This window comes from Electrophorus electricus, chromosome 6, assembly GCF_041902795.1.
Source record: "Electrophorus electricus isolate QZ-2024a chromosome 6, ASM4190279v1, whole genome shotgun sequence".
Lineage (NCBI taxonomy): Eukaryota > Metazoa > Chordata > Actinopteri > Gymnotiformes > Gymnotidae > Electrophorus > Electrophorus electricus.
This window is the reverse complement of record NC_137502.1, coordinates 22889235-22912596: the sequence shown is the minus strand read 5'-3', so window position 1 is coordinate 22912596 and position 23362 is coordinate 22889235. Positions and strand designations below refer to the sequence as shown.

The 23362-nt window shown below is 44.5% G+C and overlaps 2 protein-coding genes across 2 annotated transcripts; both read right to left on the bottom strand.

Annotated features, from left to right (window-relative positions):
- Nucleotides 1-4990: 4990 nt before the first annotated feature.
- Nucleotides 4991-12910, bottom strand: treh (trehalase (brush-border membrane glycoprotein)). The gene is given in 16 exon segments (XM_035525430.2): nucleotides 4991-5353; nucleotides 5356-5431; nucleotides 5806-5859; nucleotides 6095-6207; nucleotides 6531-6642; nucleotides 7468-7688; nucleotides 7881-8081; nucleotides 8337-8386; nucleotides 8780-8902; nucleotides 9000-9116; nucleotides 9290-9382; nucleotides 9461-9561; nucleotides 9654-9741; nucleotides 9829-9976; nucleotides 10094-10194; nucleotides 11418-12910. Coding segments are annotated over 16 exon segments (1731 nt in total). The 5' UTR covers nucleotides 11492-12910; the 3' UTR covers nucleotides 4991-5294.
- Nucleotides 12911-13054: 144 nt separating this feature from the next.
- Nucleotides 13055-22793, bottom strand: ddx6 (DEAD (Asp-Glu-Ala-Asp) box helicase 6). Its single transcript, XM_027021077.3, has 14 exons — nucleotides 22687-22793; nucleotides 19963-20589; nucleotides 19686-19749; nucleotides 19497-19601; nucleotides 18962-19091; nucleotides 18654-18800; nucleotides 18471-18565; nucleotides 18239-18361; nucleotides 17875-18003; nucleotides 17654-17770; nucleotides 17410-17473; nucleotides 17194-17295; nucleotides 16875-17057; nucleotides 13055-16760 (listed from the first exon to the last, which is right to left on the bottom strand). The coding sequence occupies exons 2-13, from the start codon at nucleotides 20163-20165 to the stop codon at nucleotides 16882-16884; spliced, it is 1455 nt and encodes a 484-aa protein (XP_026876878.1). The 5' UTR covers nucleotides 20166-20589; nucleotides 22687-22793; the 3' UTR covers nucleotides 13055-16760; nucleotides 16875-16881.
- Between the last annotated feature and the right edge of the window lie 569 nt (nucleotides 22794-23362).

The following is a 23362-nucleotide window of genomic DNA, read 5'->3' as shown; positions in this document are numbered from 1 at the left end:
CTCCAAATTATATAGTGCATGCTTAATCACTTCTGCAGTTTCTCACACACTCACCCACCCACCCACCCACCCACACAGAGACTGCATCTGTAACAGGACTTGCTCCTCTGCTAGTGCAATGACAGTGGCAAGTCGAAAAAGCTTTAAATGCAATACTGCAGTGCAATATTCAAATGTAAATATGCATCATATTCTAATACTACTATGAATACATTTTTCCATTTACATACATGCATATATATATATATATATATATATATATATATATATATATATATGGTGTACTGTAGATTGTATGTGAAACAATGTTAAATGAAACAGTGCTAGTGTAAAGTGTCATGTGCTTTCTAATTGTTACCTGGTACATGCTCTTCTCTTGTCATGTTTTTGCTTCATACTGTGTATGCACTGCATGAAGACAGAAAATGGCAGTGCAGAGGCCTGAAAGCCACTGTGTGCGTGTGCTGCTACACTCTGTTTCCACCATGTGTGCTGTTATAGCCTGCGTGTGCTGCTACACTCTGTGTTTCCACCACGTGTGCTGTTATAGCCTGCGTGTGCTGCTACACTCTGTGTTTCCACCACGTGTGCTGTTATAGCCTGCGTGTGCTGCTACACTCTGTGTTTCCACCACGTGTGCTGTTATAGCCTGCGTGTGCTGCTACACTCTGTGTTTCCACCACGTGTGCTGTTATAGCCTGCGTGTGCTGCTACACTCTGTGTTTCCACCACGTGTGCTGTTATAGCCTGCGTGTGCTGCTACACTCTGTGTTTCCACCACGTGTGCTGTTATAGCCTGCGTGTGCTGCTACTCTCCTGAGCAGACATGCAAAGGAAGCTTATACCTTCCAAACCACATCAAGTTGTTGGGTGATCATTTCATATCCATAACAGTATGTCATATCAAGCTTCTGTTACGAATTAGCTACACTACCTATGTAGTTTCACAACAAAAATAAAGGAAAACCTGAGCGCCAAACATTTCTTGGCTGACCATCGGGGTAAAGGGGAAACCATGTAAAACTATCCCTATGACCTCAGTAAATTATCTTTTGCCATTATTTTCTTTTCCAACAAGGTCCCCTCAAGGTAGCTCAATGCAGCACAATACATGCCCCACCCACCCACGAAACCCACTCACTCACTCACCCTAACAAATTCTTAGTACAACCCTATTCACTTCTCAGTCTCCTTCGCCCGTACACATCCATACAGACAGACGTAGGCCGCACGCATTCCCTTCCTACAGCAGGGATTCTACACCCCGGACAAGCAGCAGAGAATTGGCATGGTTCTGAACGCTGGGAGCAGTACTGTGTTGCAGAGATGCATTTTTTCACCCAGCAGGACGTCGGCCTGGCCGCGAACCCAGGCCTGCCCTCGGGAACCGCATAGAGTCAGACAGGCTGCAGCAGAACAAAGCAGCACAACCGCAGGCGCAAGTGCATCTGGGGCATCAATCGCGGTAGGTGGAGGGGGCAGAGGTTTGTCTGCATCCTGCGATCTGGGGAATTTGAGTATTAGCATGGAGGCGGCAGGGGGACTCGGTCCAATCAGACCCCGACCGGACCGACCACTTCGAGAGGGTCGGAGAGTCGTGGCCAGCCGAGCGCTTCAAAGCAGAGGGCAGAAACGGTGGTCTGTGCGTCGTGTGAGGGCGTCGCCCGGACAGGCGTGCGGAACAGGGGCGTCCGTCTCTCTGCGGAGGCATAGCTGCCCTGGAGCTGAGGACAGAGAGAACCACTCACAAGACTGACACCTCCACGTCACTTAAAGTCTCAGCAACGGAACAGAGAAAAGTCACCACCCCACATCTTCGAATCCCTCCCAGGGTAAACATATTGATATTTCAAATTGAACTAATAGCTGATGAATGAAATGACAAACTTGCAATATTGCTCCTCTAGCTACAATAGCAGGTGAAAGGCAATTAAATAGCGCACCAAATAATTTCCAAAATCAATGCGGTTTTATCCAACAGGAGCCTCTAGATTAAAATCGGTTTTTAGAATCCAGTTTTGATCCATTATCTCCTCTCTAATTCTTCAAGTGTAATGAATACAAAGTGATCCATGTATGGAACTATGTAAAATCAATGCAGCTTTTGACCAGTACAAAAATGCAAGTTGTTTAATCCATACCCTCCATTACAGAGATCATATAACACACACCAGGGCCTCGTAATAGCACATCTTAAGTTGGCAGTGACCTCCACACCAGGGTGACTTTACAGAAACTATCTTGCAGCAGAGGTAGTGTAATTAATGTTTACAGCAGTGTACTGAAATGTTTGTTTACATGGATCTCATACTGTGCTGTATTTTTTCTAAATGGAGTACACAAAACTGCTTTTTACAGAACAACATACATTTATTTGTAAGGAACACAGAGCCTTGATATTTCTTTCTAACAGATCTAGAGAAGGGTGGTGGTGTTGGGGTGTGAGAGTGAGAGTTCTACTTTTATGCAGAGATATTCAAGGACAGACCAAAATGTTTACTAAACATGACGGGGTTGGGGCCGTCACCCTAGCAACTGAAATCTGTGTGAGCATTCCAGAGAAGAACATGGAAAATTACAGGCAATGGCTATTAGAAAGCCCATAATCTTAAAATAAGAAACTTTATGAACAAGCAAGGGATCAGGATATATAAATCTTGCAAAATCAAATTCCCATACACCAGTAGCCACACAATAAGATATTGTTTAGTGTGCCAGTACTACACAGGCTGCTATATGTTTTAACAGTACTTAATTGTAGACAATGCATAAATAATTTACAGTGTAAGCTAAAACAAGAATATATACAGGATGGTTGTGCATCAGTGCAGGTAGCTTGGAGTCTAAGAGGAGGCTCCTGAGCCCCTACCTCTCTGCTCCTGAGTGAGGTTAGAGGTGTGTGGGGGCGGAGCTGCCAGGGAGTGGGCAGGGCAGAGGGAGGAGCATGAGAAGAGTGAGACAGAGACATGAGAGGGCAAACACAGAGTGTTTCATTCCAGTCATCCAAACCACCCCATCCAAAGTGAATTCAAGCGTAAACACTTAAAGTGTATATGAACATATGAGTATATGAGACAGACCGACTTTAAACTCAAACACCCACACACACTCAGTATATCGCCTTAGGATGCACTTTAATGGGCCTTGTACATCCATTCTTGTAATGAGTAGATGGTGACTACTTTCACGATGCCAGACAGAGTTGCCAAACTTGTCAAAAGATCAATAAAGGGAAAGAAACAACACCTTAACTGCACTTAGGTGTAAACCTGCTAACCTTGTCTGACCTCTAAAATCCCCATTTGAACTCATAAGATGTTACAACATTTCCAGGTTCTCCAGACAAGATCCATTCACCGGAGAACACTGGGAAAATGCTAGCAAATAGGAGGCCCAGCAGAGACGAGCGCTTTCTTTGAGTCTTCGTGCTCTAGGTGAGTGTTATTTTTCAGTGCTGCACATTAAAATTAATGACTGCTCAGTTCCCCCATTTACAAGACTGTGTAGGAGGCAAAATCAGGCATCTGAGAAGCAACAATTTGCACGGTGTGAAGCGAAGCCAGACCTCAGCGGACGTCGTCTGAGCTCTTCATACCGAGACGTAACACACTGCCTTTGGAGTCTGTCCTTCCGTTCCCCGTCTGGACGTAGCACACTGCCTCTGGAGTCCATTCTTCCTTACCCCGTCTGGACGTAGCACACTGCCCCTGGAGTCTGCCCTTCCGTAGCCCGTCTGGACGCAACACATCGCCCCTGAGCCGCTGCATTAATACCGGTCCGACAAAATTGACCCCAAGCTCAGAATCCATGCTTTCAGCCACTCTCCTTCACTCATTGATAGTCTCTCATCTTCTTTTCCTCTCATCTCATGCACCCTCTCTCTCACACCCTTTCTGGCTTACTGTCTCTCTCGCACCCACTCTCTCTTATTCACCCTCTCTATCTCACACACACATTAGTTTTCATGGGTCTTGTCTAACATTTGCATTAAACACTCAGCATAACGTGTGACATCACAGATGAACTGCTGCTGTATGAGGCTGTCAGTGGGTGGGGGACCTCCGACAACCTGCGAAATCAACACAGCAGACACCACCAGATGTACATGTGTGTGTGTGTGTGTGTGTGTGTGTGTGTGTGTGTGTGTGTGTGTGTGTGTGAGAAGGGAGGTAAACATTTACAAGCAGTTAAAAGTGAAGGAGGTGGGACAGATACACAACTGACACAGAGGGCCAATTGCAATCATAGGCTTGCTTTCTGTGTTGTTAAAAGTCCACTGAATCTTTTATATGGGTTCAAAGGAGGAGTATTTAAATTAACTTAACCTGCAGTGGCACAAAGTGGTTAGTGCAGCCCACGTAACGACTCAAGTGGGATGTTCCTGCTATGCAGGAGTTAGTACCTACCAAAACTACACCAACTACGGTGTTGGTGTTAACGTTTGAAATGGCATCAAATCTGGGGACTTGACCTGGGACTTGACCTGGGACGTGACCTGGGACGTGACCTGGGACGTGACCTGGGACGTGACCTGGGACTTGACCTGGGACTTGACCTGGGACTTGACCTGGGACTTGACCTGGGACTTGACCTGGGACGTGACCTGGGACGTGACCTGGGACGTGACCTGGGACGTGACCTGGGACTTGACCTGGGACTTGACCTGGGACTTACTTATCACTAGCAACTTAATGGTCTGTTCCCACCTCTGTATATAACATAACACAGAATGCAGGATGGGGAAAATGACACCGCCAGGTCCATCAAATGTCATGGCATCCCACACATATCACCATGACAACTGCATGTGTACGATGATGGGTAGGGGGGAGACAAGCGTTAAATCAGTAAAGTTACCCGGGCCGCCACCTCTCAGCTTCACGGAAGAATCGTTCTCTTCCTGAGCTCCTTTCTCTCTCACCTTCAACAAGAATCTCAGGTTGTTCTAATGTGTTTAAAAGTAATGGCAGAGACTTCCACATAGCTCATGTAAACTCACTCCTGCAAAGTTTATTTGAAAGGGTTGACTCACAGACGAGCCGTGATCCACTGTAACCTCACATAACTGGATTATTTGAATTAACATGTGTGTTTCAGTATTGCTTAAAAAGATAATCTTCTGGTCCCATTTGAATGGAGGCATTGCAATTACTGACCATAACAGTGTGGCTGCTTTAATATGATTATGTCAACGTAAGTAGTGGTTTTCATCTTTTTACTTCACTAAGAGTTAAAATTAGAAAACATACTCAATAAAAGACACGAGTAAACACAAGCGGTCACAGGTCACCGTTTTATAACAGCAAATTTAGAATAGGGTAAATGAATCCAATCAGAAGGCCAGACACTAAGTCATGCCCCCAGAGCTCAGCCTATCACCATACTGGTCCAGCAGCTGTAAAGCAACTCCATTGGTCCAGCCAAACCCCAACTGTAATGTCAAGCGAAAAACTAGAGTTAGCTGGAACCGTACGTCATATATTCAACTGCAGCTATTGCTAGAAATGTATATAAAGCATCAACAAATGTTTTGTTGTCTGATATGATCACTGGAAACATGCCTTTCATTTATAACTCTGTTAATTTGCAATTCAATGTAGATTAAAATGAATTTTCTGGTTAATGTCTGAATCAGCCTGGTAAGTAAATGAGATACAGCATCTCTGGAGCCATTTCATTGCGTGGAAAAACAAACCTAATTAAACTCCTCACGAGACTAAATGGATGCATCCCTAGAGTCTTGATTGGGATGGAGAGGAGAAATATGAATTAGCATATATATAAATATGTTTACAACATCTGTACCTGGACCTCGTATTCACCGCCTCCACCAGGTTTACCATCTCCACTGACATCATACTGCAACAGAGATAGAGACAAAGAACCAGAGAGAGAAAGAGACAGACAGAAAGAGAAAAATGGGGAGGAGTGGGAGGAGCGAGCGAGAGAGAGACTGACTACACTAGCATTTCCTCCAGCAGTGCTCTAAACATATCACTGGTTCAACAATGCAGCACAAATCCACCTTCTAAAGAAGACAGAAAAGAAAGATTGTACATCAGAGTGATAAGTGAGGGAGACAGAGGAAGTGCACCTTCTCAAACATGGCCCGGTATTTGGCATACGCCAGCCAGTTTGTGTGAATCCAGCGCTGTGCCAAAGCAAATGCCAGCTCTTGACTGTCTGCAGAGTCCAGCTGAGCCAGGCCTGGGACACACAGCGCGAGCGCACAGAGCAACACACAACAACAACAGCAGCACGCACAGCGAGACGCACGACACAGTGACCCAAGAAAGCACAACCGCACACGAGCAAATGAACATGAGACTTAACAACAAGTACACTAATCGCTGAGTGACACTAATCACGCCTTAAAAAAGTTAACCCTTAAATATACAGATGCATCAGCACACTATTCACTGAGTGATAATCACACCTTTGAAATGCTAACCCTTAAATAAACAGACGTATAAGATGCACAAGTCCTATTAAGCTTTGATTTATTGAATGGATTTTTTTTGGCCATGTACCTTCTATAAGCATGTGCTGGAGTGGGGGCCAGGCATTGGGCAGGTCCCACTGCTGAGTGCTCTCTCTCAGGGAGGTAGGCACGCCATTAGGGTAGTCCAGACCTCCACTCCCCTACACATGCAGAGAGAGAGAGAGAGAGAGAGAGAGAGAGAGAGAGAGATAAACGCATCACTGAAGGCATCATGCTGATAGTGTGTAAAGTGAGACATCTGCTGGTCAGTGATGTGTACTGCACTCTCCCGCGGTACAGTTAAGTGGTGACGTTTCTGAGGAAGGTTGGGGTTGGGTTGTACATTGAGGGCATACATTCCACAGTTTATATCTCACCTGTCTTGCACTTCCAACAGCTGATAGGGGAGAGTTTAGACCCATTAAAGTAATAGGTACTTTTCAGATCCTGGGTGCGCTTGTTCTCACTACAATGCAAAGGTGCTCATTTTAATAATACTTATAGTTTACAGTTCATTAATGGCGACTTTCCATGCAGCTTTTCCGCCTCTTTGATTGGCCACTACTGCCTGCGTGTTTGGACTGAACAGTTAGAGCCAGTATAGCCTATATCCTCAGCCATAACATAGGTTATTTAACACACAGACACAGCGCCAACATCCATGCAGGTACCATCTGCAATTTGCCATCTGAAACATGTATGTGTATATTAAAAGAATGTATGGCTGCATCCTTTCCTCAGGCTCCAGAATAGTAGTAAATATCCAGTACATGTTAATTGCAGTAAAAGTTTACAATTTTTAGTGACACTTGTGAGAAATACCACATTGTTTGAACAATATTATTTCAAAATTGTTATAGTTTTGATCATTATAAACATGATGAAAAAAAACAAACTTACAACCTTAGTAAGGTACCAAAATGGACACACACACACACACACACACACACAAAAATTGTTGTTGCCACAGCAGCTTGGCCACTCACTCTGAGATAGTGCAGGGCCTTCAGCCCCATGGCAGGCTGAGAGTAGCAGCGTGCCCACAGCGGGCTCAGGTTCGTGGGGTAGAAGGCGTAGTTCCTGACCCCACTCTGAAGGTTGTAATCAAACCAGGCTCCCTTCTCCACGTCCCACAGCACACTCTCCATGGCCTCCATCCTGGTGGAGGCGGCCTGCTCGAAGGCTTGCGCCACCCCCTCCTCAGCCCCTGCGGACAGGCAAGAGGGTGAGGGCGGATGAAGACCACCCAGCCACGCATCCGAACAGCCCCCTGACCTCCAGCCCCTCACCCCCAGTGGGAAACGCTTATCCGCTAGTTACCCCTGGAATCAGATAAGTAGAAAGCTGACACCTGTTCGTGAGCAGGTTCGAGTTAAGGGAGCAAACGGCCACCGCTCACCCACGGTCCTGTGGAAGGAGGCTAGCAGATGCTCGCAGCGGCACAGGAGAGCATTGAGGTCTACGGGCAGGACTGAGCTCACGCTGGTGTCCTGGAGTGAGCCAGGCCCCCCGTGTGAGGTGTCAGTGTACCAGCGTGAGGAGAAGTCCCAGCCGGATTCCGCGGCTGACTTTAACTCTGCCCACAATTTCTCTTGGGCCTCTGAGAGAGAGAGAGAGAGAGAGAGCCATACACACACACACACACACACACACACACACACACACACACACATTCACACCTCAAGTCATTCTAAACATAACTACTACATAACTAATCCAAAGTATTTAAAAGAAAATTAAAAAAAAAAGAATTCAAAAAGCAGGTCCAGTTTATGAGCATTCCGTTGTCTGTTTTCAGCCCTTCTCTTACAGTAGCAAAGGAGTGCATATGCAATACGTGTCTGCTGTGTGGTACCTGCAGGTAAGCCCTCGGCCAGCTCTGCATCTTGTCTATAAGCCTCTGGCCTGCCAAGAAAGAAAGGAGGGTACTGGCTGCTCCATGGGTCACCTGCACGTGAGTGGTCTCCTCTAGGGGCGGGCTCTTACCTGGGCTGGCCAACCTGCACATGAGTGGCCTCCTCTAGGGGCGGGCTCTTACCTGGGCTGGCCAACCTGCACGTGAGTGGTCTCCTCTAAGGGCGGGCTCTTACCTGGGCTGGCCAACCTGCACGTGAGTGGCCTCCTCTAGGGGCGGGCTCTTACCTGGGCTGTCCAACCTGCACGTAAGTGGCCTCCTCTAGGGGCGGGCTCTTACCTGGGCTGGCCAATCTGCACTTGAGTGGTCTCCTCTAAGGGTGGGCTCTTACCTGGGCTGGCCAACCTGCACGTGAGTGGCCTCCTCTAAGGGCGGGCTCTTACCTGGGCTGGCCAACCTGCACGCTGTAGCGATTCAACACACAACTCGTCCCATTCACTTCCACAGCAGTGGAGCGATTCTCCATCCAAAACATGTACTCCTTCACCAGGGTGGGCAAAGCCTGCCTGCAAACACGAGCAACACCTCATAGTATGCAGAGCTGCAGCAGGGCCCCACCAGGGAATCAACTGTAGAGGCATTTAACAGCAGGACGACCAGCACCTGAGAAATTCCACATCTCCAGTGGCCTCATAGAAGCTCTCCACCATCAGAGACAGGAAAGGTGGCTGGCTGCGACGCTCATAGTAAATACGACCTCCGTTTGGTACAAATCCATACCTAAGTGGATAGAAGGAAAACAGACAAACAAAAACAGTTATAAATGGTAAACATTTCATAGGCTTGGCATAACAGATTGATGGCCATGCTTAGACTGCAAGTGTAACCGGTGTTTATCTGGTTCCATGTATGTGGCTAAAGGCAGCTCACAGGAGAAGCTGTGCTAAGCCCACCTGTCCACCATGTGGAGAAAGTTCTGGATCATTCCCCGGGCTGTGTCGGTCATCTCAGACAGGAGGAGGCCGTTTAACACCCAGTATGAGTCCCTGTACAATGAACAACAGGAAAAATAATGGATTCAGTGTATGCGTGTGTGTGTCTATATAAGACGCGTTGACCCTCACCAGTAGTAAAACTCTGTGAAACGCCCCCCTGGTATGATGACTGGATTTGGGGAGTAGATCATTGAATATAGCTGAGGGTTGTCTCTGACATCATTACTGATCTGGGAATAAACAGAGAGAACAATGTCTGAAATTTACAGATGAATAAAATATCTGATCAAACTGATAACCTACGTATCGCAGCAAAACCCACCTTCCGACCCAGTGACTTCCACAATCCGTGCAACTCCTCAGCCCAGCCGCGTAACTTAGAGTCAGAAACCTTGGAGAGAAACACGGGCCTGCCCGAAAAATAAAACCCACCACGGTCTTCCTCTCTGACGTTCTGAAGTTCACCTTGGGTTCACTTCAAACGGATGGCACCTTACCTCTCGTGCCAGTCCGGTGGAGTCCACGGCTCAAACTGCTTCCCGTCGTCCACGAAGTAAGCGTTCACAAACAGCCATAGCTCGGACGGAGGAGCTGTCCCATTGGGGAACCTCTGCGATAGATTGGAGAAGGCCTCCATCACGACCTCTGCAGGAGAGGTTGAGGGAAGAGCAGCAGGCAGGCAGCGAGTGAACAACCAGGACCCAGGGCAACAGAACACTCAAAGAGCAGAAGACCAAAGCCAACCCAGCAGGGCTCTCTCACCGGGATTTGCTGCCAATTTCATATCCACAAAGGATTTGTTGTCATCAAACAGTTTAGCTGTCTGCACCTGCCTTAAGAGCTCTCCAGTGCAGTAGATCTTGCTAGGAGACATGGGAGCGCACACACACATGCACACACGCAGCAGGTGGGTTAAAGGTGGAAGCAGGGCCGTTTGTGTGTGCACCCACGCCGTGTCTAAGAGTGTGATCATAACGATCTTTGGCTTGCTCTCAACACTTCCTCTTTGGAGAGGGTTCAAAGCTCATTCACTCAGAATCCGATCGGCTTTGTCATGGCTCCAAAGTTCAGTATTAAAGAAAAGACCATCTGGAGTTCTGTGTGTGATCATTTCGAAATGCGAGGCTCGTCTCTGAAACCACTTTCACGCTGCAAGTTGAATATTCTCTAACAGTTTATTTAGACAACATGGCCGGGCACATGAAATTATGCAGTCTGTAGTAGGAACAGAAACGGTCAAATATGTAAAGGAGGGTGAAAACTAGATGATCACTACAGTTCCAAACGCCATCTCCATTATTGTGCATCATCATTTTAAAGCCTGTTCTACTTAATTCACTGTAGAGCAGTGATATTCAAATCTGGAATTGAATCTAAATCCAGTCTTGGATGTCATAATCCCTTGTAGTTGATTAAATTCATGTAACTGGTTGGCCACTTTGGCATCACACCTCACTTGTGGATAAAGGGTGGGTGGAAAACCTGTTAGACCCAGACCTTGAAGACTGGGATTTGAGTACCTCAGTTGTAGAAGACACTCCATCATCAGTTGCTATTCATTAAAAACAAAAACAAAACAAACAAACAGGTGTGATCTGTTTAAAAACAGCCCAGCCAAAGAGGACCGGGAAGCCTCCCGCTATAGAAATCAAAATTATTATACCAGCTAAAGACAATAGAGGCTAAAAATAATAATAACAATGTACATAGACCAAATATATTTAAGATAATATTCATTTTCCTGCTTTGCTTGATACATTTGAACATTGTCATTCATTTTCAAAAAAATTGATTAATTTCAAGCCCAGTTCAAGTTTGTCATTCTTCCATATATTATACTTTACAATGAGATGTGATATTGCACAAATGCAGCCCAGGAGCAGGATGGCTTTTTAGCTGTGAAAAATATGCCTGGATTGGCTAGCTATTGAGTCACCACCCTTATACCATTATACTCAAGTTAAGTTTATGGTTAGATCGCATCACAGTTTAGCCATCAGAGCTAGCGCCTTAATTAACAAACCATAGTACAAGTCAGGCAAGCGAGCTGATATGGCCACATCGTGCGAGAAGTGGGATCTCTCACCTGTCACAAGGTGGGGAGTAAGCTTCTCCATGAGGCAAGATTAGCAGGATTATCCCTATAGACAGCTGGTGCATTTTGTTAAATCAAACCACAACTACTCCGACAGTCACTCAAACGCAACCTGTGATAAGCTGGGTTCTTCTGTTCCTGTTATCGCTGATCTGTGAATCCTGGGAGTTCATAGTCCTGCAGTAATCAGACAGACGTTTGGTTTTTTTTTTAGAATCTCTTGACAGCTCTGCTACACAGGGTTGCGCAGTAGACTAAATTTACATTTTGGGATCCAGAGAAGGAATTACAAATCCCTGAAAGCATTCATTTTGTTTATGTCTTCACTTTACTTATATAATCATTTTGTTCATCATTTACTGTACACAACTCTGATTTGCTTTGGTTAAATAAAAATGATAAGGGAGGAAGTGCTTAGTGGTTTTAAGCATCAAAATGGGCTCTTTTCTCACCTAATAAAAGAAAAATATGCACAGAGAAATAAAAAGAAAGCATTTTCCCAAAAGCATAAATCCTTAAAATCTTCCTAGAACACATAAAATCTTAACACTAAAAGGGATCTTGGATAGCACTTTGAAATGCATGGGCATTTCATAGTCTAATGGAACAGACATATTAATTCAATATCCTTTACGCTGAAATACAAGTTAACTTTACATTACCTGATTGCATATAACGAGCAAAAATCAACCTAAATCACAGTAAAGGTTTTCACTATAGTATCTGTACTTTACCAGGATTAAAACCAGCACTACTCAATTGTAAAGCAACAATTATCGAAAAATATGGATGTCCCAAACACACAACTGCTACTTCTGCAATTATGCAAAAACAAAGCAACTACAGAAAGAGATTTTATTTGTGGCAACAAGTAATAGAAAGCCCCGTAAGAAAGCCTTTTGTAAGAAACTGATTACTCCAGTGATCTCAGGGGTTTCTCCAAGGCACTTTTAGCCATCTAAAACCACCCGGGTTTATTGCAGGAGTTTTTTGAAAGCCAGAAACATGATGTCTGACAGCTATGGTGTCATTACTTAAGAATGCAGACCCTTGAGCTACAGCATGCATTAAACTCCACACAGGAGGCAGCAGTAGCCTTCCAACTTTTGACATGAGTGGCCAGAAAACAGCAAGGACTGCAAGTTGGGGAAAGTGGCTGGAACACTGCACGCACGCACACTTCCCTGGTCACCAGTGCAGCTGGGTTCATCAAGTCTGCTTTATAAATCACCACAGTAGTTGTAGGAGCAGAGCAATAGTTTAAAAGTCATTTTTATGGAGGAGTTAAGCATTTACTTCAACAAGGCACCATGCTCCTCCTGGCTTTAGATAGGGTGCCCTGCTACCACCATCCTGCCAACCACAAACTATTTCTGGAGAGAGCTGAGAAGTACATTTCTGCACCCAAGTATTCAGTTTTTCTGAGAAGCACTCATTCTAAAACAAAAACAAAACAAATGGACATGTATAGAAACAGTATCAGTTCACTATTGATGCAAAAAAGGTCCACCTGGCTTATTGACAGCATTACCCTTTTTCTTGTGCATGTGAAGAGTTTACAAAACACTGGCCTATAAAGCAAGGACCAAGGATCCTTTCCCTCACCCAATTGACACCAGAACACAGAGAGAATTCCAGTGAGCTTTATTAAAAAACAAAAAACAAAACAATTTTAGAACTCAATGGCACAGTAAAGCATCACTGACAGTAGCCAATTCAAAAACAAAAGGGTCAAATTTGGTGGTCATAAGTGGAACATCCCACTGGCATTTATTAGTTTTGAATTTATATTTAAAAAAAAAAAAAAAAAAAAGGAAAAAAAAAAATTTACACAGGGCTCAGATTTTACAATATTTCCCTTCCCCCGTTACTCCAACTTTAGGCTTCAGATTTGATTCTCTTTTTATGAATTTCCAATTATATTACTCAACCCCCCACCCCCCCACCCCACTGATGGATCTTTCCTTATTCCCTAGTGTTCTTTATGGTTAGGGACAGGAACTAACCACAGACCACTAGACCAGGCAGGAGTCAAACACCTTGTGTTGGAGAGTCACAACATTGCACATTTTAGTGTCTCACTGCCCTAGCACACATGATCCAACTCTTCTGAAGATTAAGTGCTTCGGGAGAGAAGTCAGACGTAAAAGGCCAGTCAAGTCACCAAGATGCCCAACACAAAAACCCTGTAGAATGAATCCACCCACTGCCTGGAGCAGAAGAAAAGATGCATCAAGGCAGCAGATGCCCTCCCTACCCACACCCACTCAATACTATGGAGAGGAAGAAAAAAAAAAAAAAATGAGCTCGAGATCATTCAGTGAAAGTGCTTTCTGAACAACCCAATTATACATATGGTGAGACGCTCTCCAGCTCATTCTCCAAAGAATAATACCACAGCCCAATCCACTGTACTCAGGATTGACAGATGACAATGCATTCCCACACATACGGCAGGCTGTGCTCTCCATAGTAAATGAGTAGCAAACAAAAAAATAAATAAATAAAGGCAGCTGCCAAAATGCCTGATTGGACTCCTATTCCCTCCCCTAGAGCCACACAAGTCCCCCATTCTTTTAAATAACCTCCCTGAAAATTTGTTTTAAAACATCAATTACACTTATAGGAAACTTGTGTGTATATATACACATTGGGGCCACTGTAGGGGAGAGAATAAGAGTCGAGTCAAGTGTCGTCTCTGCTGGGTGTTGCAAGTTTCACCTCTGAGGATCACATAACACTGAACAGCAATCCTCATTTAATGTGGACATATGAAATTTAAATGTTCCTCTACATGGTCTGAAGGGCAATGTTTTTAAGAAGGTGCACCAGTGAACCTCACAGCTGCAACACTCCACAGTTGACAAGCTTGACCCACAAAACAAAACGTCTCACCCAAGCCTGTCCTTATTGGGGACCAAGTCATGCAGCTACAACTGAATGCCGTGAGCTGACAGACATGGGGAAAATGGAGAATACCACTATAATACCAGAAAACACCCAATATTCCCTCCCACATTTCCCTCCCTATGACATGAACCAAGGCCTTCAAAGCTTGAGTAATAAAGCAGAAAAGGGGGCCCAAAGTCTCCCAAGCAAGCCCCAGAAAAGTCAACCCACAGTTTACCCCTACATCCTTCAGTGCGCTTAGTGTTCAAACAGGGTGTTGAACTTCTGCCATAGAGGACAGGATCAAAAGCATTTTGGTTATCAGCCCCCTTTTGGCCTCCCATACTCAGAAAATCTGTCCATTACCCACCCCACCCCCACATGCCCCCTAGTGGCTAGGAGTACTCAGCTCATTACCCAAGCCAACATTGCTAAAGGTTCATATAGATATAATTTTTTTTTTTTGTCTCTGCAGCATCTTGTGGAAAGTAGACTTCAAGAAGACAGTCAGCCGACTTATGATGCACCATGAGACCGCTTTCGTCGCTACATTTTACACCAATTCTTTCTGGATTTTTTTTTTTGCATTCTTCTGAATGGCGATCTACGCAAACCTTTTACTCAAAGAGTAACTTTCTTTTCCTCCACCTAAAGCATCATGTACCAGTCCCAGTGGCAGTGAACGTAGATCAGTGTAACAGTTACATACACCATTCACAAGTTGAGTGCCCACCCCACCCCACCCCCAGCCCAAACTGCCAATTATAGCTGCACTGCAGCAAGAAGCATTACTACGTGATACAAATATTTCACTTCTTCTGGTTGGAGTCACCCTGATGACCAGGGACCCTACCGAGTGCCTTGTAAGTCAGTGTAACAAGCAAAGGCTGGAAAGCACATCACCTTTTTAGGTTACTGAATGCTTCCAAACCTCCACATGTAGTTGCACTACTCAGACCAAGATGTGGTGCCCATATCAACACTGGTAATTTAAGAACACCCCCCCCCCCATTTTAACTACCCCACCTCCCCTCCAAATTAAAAAACAAAAAAACAAACAAAAAAAAAAAAAAAACAACCCATTACTGCACAAGAAAAATTACCTTCTGTGCACAACTGTTATTTACATTCAAAACACCTTTTTTTGCAACGAAAGCTCCAAATTCCTCCAAGTATAAACGCAATTTTTAACTATCAATATGTTGACTGGGGGAAGGGGTTTCCAGTGCAGACAGAACCACATCATGGACATCTCACAACCACCCAGCCCATTTAGCTTGTTTTAAAACTTCCCATTAAAAATGAAATTAAAGTATTTACAAAGTGTACAGTGTGCCAAAACTTCTTCCAATGGCACAGGACAAAGAATAGCCACCTAACAGGAACAAGACACCACACAGAATCAAGGAAGGGCAAGGGGGGGGGGGGAAGAAAAAAAAAAAAAAAAAGAGGGGTGGGGGTTCTGTTATTCCATGTTCATCTGAGTGGGGAATCACCATGGCCTAATAAGAAGGCTGGCGTGAGTCTCTGACCTCTCGTAGTGTTGAAGCACTGAAGACAGAGGGAGAGAGTTTGGGTCTCTAGAAGCTCACAATCCATGACAACATATGAACAAAGCCACTGAAGGCTTTTTAGGGACTTATGAAAGAACAGGAAAATGTTAAATCCCTGCTTTCATTACCAAGATCATAGTCGATATCAACTTCAAGAGGAAAGGCTGCGGAGATTTTTGGACTCCCCAGTTACATGTACTGGAGAGCACACACAGACCCTTCACTCTCCCACTACAAGACGTGCTTGGTCGATTTCTAAACCAATCCAAAGGGAGGCAGAGTTGGGAATGAATCCTTGGGGGGGGGGGGGACCCAACTAAAAAACCTAAAAATCAAAACCAGGCGCAAAAGATGAGCAGGACAATACCCAAGAAAACATTATTACTTTTGAACAAGTTCGACTGCTTGTTAAGGCACTTGATACAAATAACTGAAACCATGACCCGCTGAGCAGTGGCGGGGAGATGGGATGGAGAAGGGTGAAGTGTGAAGGCAGACGCCGTGCGGGCAGGCAACAGGTGGTAGTGCCTTTGCTTGTTGGGTACGTGGACAAATCGACTCCTACGGCTCCTGTCCCACCCTTTTCCCACAGGTGCTTTAGAATCTTCCGAGCATGAAGCAGTGCAGCAGTCCTTTAGAAGGGCCACGGTGATTCCGTCCCGTTATTGGCTCGTTTCAATCAAATTCCTTATGGTGGCACAAAAAAGGGAAATGGGGGGGGGGGGGTCCACAACACAGGAAGACAGATGGAAGAGAATCAGACAAAACAAAACAAAGGGGGGGGGGGGGGTATCCAAAAAAAAAAAAAAAAAGCCCCCAAGTCACTGTGAGGGGGATCTTGGAGGGGGGGGGGGGGGCAGGCGTGTGGGGAGAGGGACGTACGACTGGTGATCTGCAAATACAAAAAGAAAGGAGTTAGGTGTACCTGAAGTCACACTTGAAGTATACGCAACTCTGGAAGAGGGGGACAGACATGCCAGGCACAGAGGAGGCTGGCGAACCTCACCTCACACTCACTGTTTGACCTCCTCGCTGCTCTCACTGTGGTACTCTGCCACATACAGGCTCTTATCAATGCTGCTGGGGATGGGCTTGATCTCAGTGCCCAACTGCTCTTCAATGCCCTTCAGGTTGAAGCGGTCATCATAGGTGATGAGGTTGATGGCCAGACCCAAGTGCCCGAAGCGACCTGAAGCAGAGAGAATCCTGGGAAGTGAGCAGCGTGTGGCACCCCTGCCTCTCGGACATGCAGCAGCCGTGCTGAACCACTCAATCAATTAAAAGGGTCATACTGAAATAACTGCAATAAGTAAATATTTTCTTACCAGATCTGCCAATACGATGGAGGTACGTCTCCCCAAGTTTGGGGAAATCAAAGTTGATCACGACATTCACAGCTTGAATGTCAATTCCTCTTGTGAAGAGATCTAAAGAAAACATGCATCTTAAATGCTATGCTGCAATTCATTATGCTGAAACTCAAAAGCATACAAGCCTCAGATGGTCTGAAAGTAAAAGAACCTGATGGTCCATTTGCATACCGGTGCAAACGAGATTTCGGCACAACCCATTTCTGAAATCGTGAAACACACGGTTCCTGTGCTCCTACGAGAGAAAATGGAGCAGGGAAAAAAAAAAGCCACATATCCAATTCACAATTTTTGTTGACAAAATGTTTTTTTGCATTCTCTCGATTACACAAAAATGTTGCTCTAAAAATATTTCCCCAGATTGGAAATGCTTGCGCCAAAGCAGGTCAAAGAACAAAAAGGCAGCTACACCCACCTGTCTCATCTTGGCATGAATGTAAAAACAGGAATAGCCAAGCTGCGAGATCTTCTTTGCCAGTAGCTCCACTCGCTGGGATGAGTTGCAAAAGATTATAGACTGATTGATCTGGAGCTAAAAATAAATAAATAAATAAAAATATATTTTATTAGAATTAAATTAAGCCCCTCAAAATCCCCTCCATGAGCTTCATTTGCAAAGCAGTGCCGTTTGCTTACCCTAGAAAAGAGTGTGTTAAGGCAATGGACTTTCTGCCTTTCAGTCACATACGCATAATACTGGGTCACGCCCTTCAGCGTGAGCTCCTCCATAAGGTTTATCTCGTAAGGCTTCTGCAGATGGGAGTTCTGTAGAGTGCAAAAGGACAAACAGCCAGATCAGCGCTACAATACGTGAACACAACAATTAGGACCACAATCTACAGATCTTGGCATGGTCACAGTTTCACATGTTTATCCGCTTTTAAATGCGGCGGTAGTCCCACCCCTACACCTGTAAACATGATCACTCCGTCTGCTCTGCAGATTAGATAGAGTTCTGAATCCCAGTCTAGCCCAGTGACTTGCTTTGACATGTACTTACCATGAACTTCTGTACACTGAGAGGGAAGGTGGCAGAGTACAGCAGAATTTGCCTTTGTTTGGGCAAGAAGCTCAGAATCTCCTCCATCATCTGCACAAAGTCCTGGGACAGGAGCTTATCGGCCTACTCGGCCCAGCAGGACATGGGGAGGAAGGGCAAGGGACACACTGTTAATAGCATCAGCGCAAATGAAAAAGATCACTAGAACAAGCTGACTTCAACCACGGCTCACCTCATCCAGTACAATCATCTGCACCTGGCCAACTTTGGCCACCCCTTTTTTGATGAGATCCAAAATTCTTCCAGGAGTAGCAATAACAACGTGCACTGCAGAGGAAAGAACTCTTTCAGAAAAAATGTTGCAGAACCCCTACCGAAAATCTCACACAAGTGACCCTCTATTTCAGAGCCATACCCGTCTCATCAAGCCTCATGATGTCGTCACGGAGGTTGGTTCCACCTGTGGTTGCCATGACCTTGACCCCACCCATGTGTTTGCTCACCTGGATGCAGATCTGGCTCACCTGCAGAGCCAGTTCTCTGGTGGGCACAATGACCAATGCTGAAAAAGCCACAACAACCATGTTCAAATTTAAACATCAACATTTCAAGCACTCAGCATTCGCTCTGCATGCATTTTAATAAAGAGAAACTGAACTCAGACCAGCCACAGGCTGAATCCAAAGCCCTGAGGCAGTGGGCATGCCCCCCACCCCTCCTCACCTTGAATACAGTCTTTCTTCAGGTCAATGCGTTCAAGTAAGGGAATGAGGTAGGCGCCACTCTTTCCTGTGCCATTCTTGGCCCGGGCTAGAATGTCCCTCCCAGACAAAGCAATGGGAATGCTCTCCTCCTGCAGGGAGGAGGGCCAAAAGCACTTAGGAACAGATGGCCCTGACCACAGCTACAGATGCCCCCACACAAACATACATATAAGCCAAACTGAACAGTCAGTGAAGATAAACAGGGGACATTTATTCCTAAGACTTGTACTGCTATACATCATGGACCACAATGGAAGTTTGTCCTTGTGTTATCCTTGACGAACAAGCCAATTTGTAATCTTGCTTTTAAACCAAACTATTCAGTCCCTGTTGTGCAAATTTTTACCTTTCATGATCCAACAAATGAACACATAAATAGAAGTTTCTCAGCTAGCTTTAAGTTTTGAAAAACAAAAACAAACAAACAAAATCACTTCAATGCTGGTCATTGCAACAACAAAACGTAGTGACCAATGGTCCCTGCTGATACACACCTGGATAGGTGACGGTTTCTCCCAGCCCATCTCAAAGATGCCCATCAGCAACTCCCGCTTCAGACAGTAATCTTCAAATTCATTCCCTTTGGTAGCAGTCACGTCCTACAGTTTTTAACAGAACACATCAGCAAACGTCGGGAAGATCGATCAATCTAAAATTTCCTTGTCTGATATAAGCAAACTTACAGAGGTTTTCATACGCATATCCTTTGGAGGAAGCTTCAAGTTCTTCTTCCAGTCATCCCCAGGTCTGATAACACACAAAATAATTTTATAACACTAACTGGGCACATTGGATACATGTGCAAATACCAAATACAAAAAAGCCCAATTGAGCACAAACAGAAAAATGAATAGACCACACACTGCGCTACTATTCTACCACGTTTGACTCCACTGGCAAAGTTGAAGTTGATTATGCAGCTGGCATCACACATGATGCCCTTCAAGCCAGGGTACTCACTTGATGACGGTGTTCGCTGTAGACACAGGCTGAGAGTTGCCATTGTTGATTGTGCTTGGAGCTTTGATCTGGGTGGGCTGTGTTGTGGGAGCTCCGCCTCCTCCCCCACCCGGCCCCCCTGGTGGCTTTACAGACCCTCTCATCTGGCCATTCTGGTTTGACAATCCCAGAATCACCGGGTTCTCTGTCCTGGCTGTACTCATGTCCGTCAGTTCAAGCCTTTCGTCCAAGAAACGAATGCAACGCACTGGGAGAAATACCCCTTTGTCCAACAATTTAAGATGTTCTTACCACAAGGTTTTTTTTTTTTGGGGGGGGGGGGGGAGTCAAAAGCCACAAAAGTTCGAGCAATTACTTTTCACAATTGTTGTTCCTCAATTTATCAGTCTTTTGTGGAACATTTCAATGCAAATGTCACTCAGGCAATTAGTCACAGATTCTGCAAGCAGGAAAGTAAGTGGAACTATTCCTCCAAGACAAACAATTCCACCTTCACAAAAGTATAGTTTCACAAACCGTAGACAGGCTAACCAGCCAGACGGTTAAACATTTGAGTTTTGTTTTCGTTTCCACTCCTCAGTCTCTCTACTAAGTTTTCCAATGCTGATGCTTTGAAGACTTTTCAACCTAAGGCAAAAAAATAATGTTACATTTCAGTGAAAAGATACAAGACCACAAAATTGAAGACGCAGTGCTCAAGGTTAAGACGACAGCTATATCAAACTATGACAGTCACAAACTTGTGCTTTAATGTAGATACATTTGTTATTGCAACACTCTAAAACAGGTGTTTTCTTCAAGCCATCTTCAAAGGCAAAGTGAAAGTAAATAAAAATATTCTGCTCAACATATTTACACAGAACGGGTTGTTTAAATGTGTTTCTGCATCATTGTTCTGAGACCATAAGAGACAACACTGGTTTTTCTCTAAACTGGAAGATAATCTGACTGGACTGCAGTGGAGTTCAGATGTAGCAAATCCAACAGCTTTCATCACTGAAAACTCATCCTCACTTACAGAACACCCAAATGTACTTTATTTAAAATACAGACGAGTACATGCATTTAAATGTTCCCAACAACCAACAGAACTACACCACATGTCAATGAGCGGCACAGCAGCATTACACGTTCAATCTTAAACGAAAGAGAAACTCGAAACAATTGAACGTTCATCCTTGTCATAATCCAATTACAGCAACTGTTATTTTGGTCAAGTGGCCTATTAAAACGCAAACGCCCCCAAAAAGCCTTCATAGTCCCCAATCTACAAGAGAAAACCGAAGCCGCGAACAAGAGTAGCCAGCTATAGATCTGGTTCCTAAACTCAATTCTCAACCTAGCATAAAAGATGCAAATTCTCTAGCAGAAAAAAGCAAGCAACGTAAGATTTTGTTGTCAGAAAAGTCTTGAATGCGAAAGCCATTTCACTTTTATTTACGTGAAATTGGAAGTGGGTTCTTTATTCCTACCGCCGAATCAATACCATGCTTAGATTTCCTAGCTCACAAGTCGTTATGCGGCGCAAATACATATGGCAGCAGCGCCATAACAGACAGGCCCGAGAACAGGCTAGCCAACATAGCATGACTGGCTAACAAACGAACACCGCTGTATAAACAAACCAAGCTAGTTGGTGTAAGCGTGTTTAAAAAAGAAACCAACAGTGACCTGATACAAACCAGAAATATGTATCTAGCTGGTTTACAACACCTTATTTTAACACTCAACTAGACACAGTCGTGAGCTAGGGGAAATGACTGACGTTAGCTAGAACACCAGCAAGCTAAAGCTAGCTAACTAGCTTTACAAAGTTTTGTGGGACGCGTTTGGTTTTGGGGCCGTTTACAAGAAAACGAGGAGAGTTCCCTACATATTTCGTGGGCTTATAAAACAGCAATATCCAACCTTACCGATTTATTTAAGTGAGAGTTTTTATTTCGCACCGTCACGAATTAGCTAGCTTTGTTAACTACCATTAATTTAACAAAACACCGATGGCTAGCTGGTAAATATATGGCTACCTAGCTAGGCACTCAAACACGAGCTAGCCAGCTAGCTAGCTAGCGACCAAACAATAACTCAAGTTCCGTCAGCAAACCCAAGCTGGCTAAACTATCCAAACAGGGAGACCTTTATTGTTCTTTTCGACGACTGGCTCGATGTTCTTATAATAGGTCCAAAGTCGTTTTCAAAGGTGGCAGAGGTTGCCACGTATTACGACGCAGTTATTGTCAAAGCTAAAAATCGCTTGCAGGTATTCAGTTAGAGTTAGCTAGCTACGCTAATGCTAAAACATTAAACAGCAATCGCGACCGTTAGCTAGGATATCGCTGAAGGCGTTTACAGGCCTGATTAGCCAACGCCAACTAAGCTTTGATTGTCCACGTTTGCGAAAACAAAGACGATTACACACCATTTCAAATTGACCGTATGAAAAAAGAGAACATGACAGTTAGCTAGATTTTTAAATTTAAGGTCAGAAGCAACTTACGCACAAAGCGACTGAAATGTATACTGATTCAGGCTAGCTAACTACGTGGACGAGCATGTTTGCTTTCCTGCTAGCTACAGTAATCAAGCCAAAAAAGGACCGCAGATACAAGGCAGCAACAATCTGGCGAAACACGAAATGTTCGAATAAAAACGTCTAAATCACTCCCGAGTCCTTTCTCAACAAAGAATAGCTATCTTTTAAAAGTAGATTGACTTCACTATGCTTACCAGATATTGCTGAATTTAACACTCCACTATATATGATTTCTGAAGAGCTACGTGAAGAGTTATGTGTTATTTTAGGGGGTCTATACCGAACGGCCAAGATGGCTTCCAGTCATCTTTAAACCGTCCCACCGCCAGTCACCTGACACACAAGCGCAGCAGTCTAATCAGCTCTGCTCCGTAGAAATGAAGCACAAAGGCATCCACATTCTCAAAACACGGTGTTTAACAGTCAGTCTTCGAAATAACTGCTCGGTTACCGACATCCGGAGACAGAAGAGAGAATTTTTAATAAGTTAACTGCTGTATTCTCGTGTTTAAATAATAAGCCTATACCAATAACACTACGCAACAGTTTTTGTTCCCGGCTTCTTTGTGTTATATTCCAATTGTTTATGTGTAAAACGTAAACAAAAATAGCCATTAATTAATCACTAACTTTATTTCTGTGACCAGGACAATGGAAGTTGCGTGTTTTAGAATTTGCCTGTTCCCCAGTCATACAAAGAATAACATGCATTGCAAAATTGTTTAGACGTGAGTAGCTTTTCGAGATTTATGCCAATCTCGTTCACAATCCAGTCACCGAGCACAGTGTCCCATCATGTTCTCGTCATACTGTCCTCATCATATTGTCCTGCGTTCAAAGTCCAGTATATCCTGGTAGAATTGCTCGCCT

Excerpts from the sequence above, each read along its gene's own strand:
- ddx6 (XM_027021077.3), bottom strand. The coding sequence starts at position 20,165 with ATGAGTACAGCCAGGACAGAGAACCCGGTGATTCTGGGATTGTCAAAC. Across the intron at positions 18,801-18,961 it reads GAAGAAAGACTGTATTCAAG|CATTGGTCATTGTGCCCACC; the intron begins GTGAGGAGGGGT and ends TGGCTTTTTCAG. Across the intron at positions 18,362-18,470 it reads AGATGATTGTACTGGATGAG|GCCGATAAGCTCCTGTCCCA; the intron begins GTGAGCCGTGGT and ends TGGGCCGAGTAG.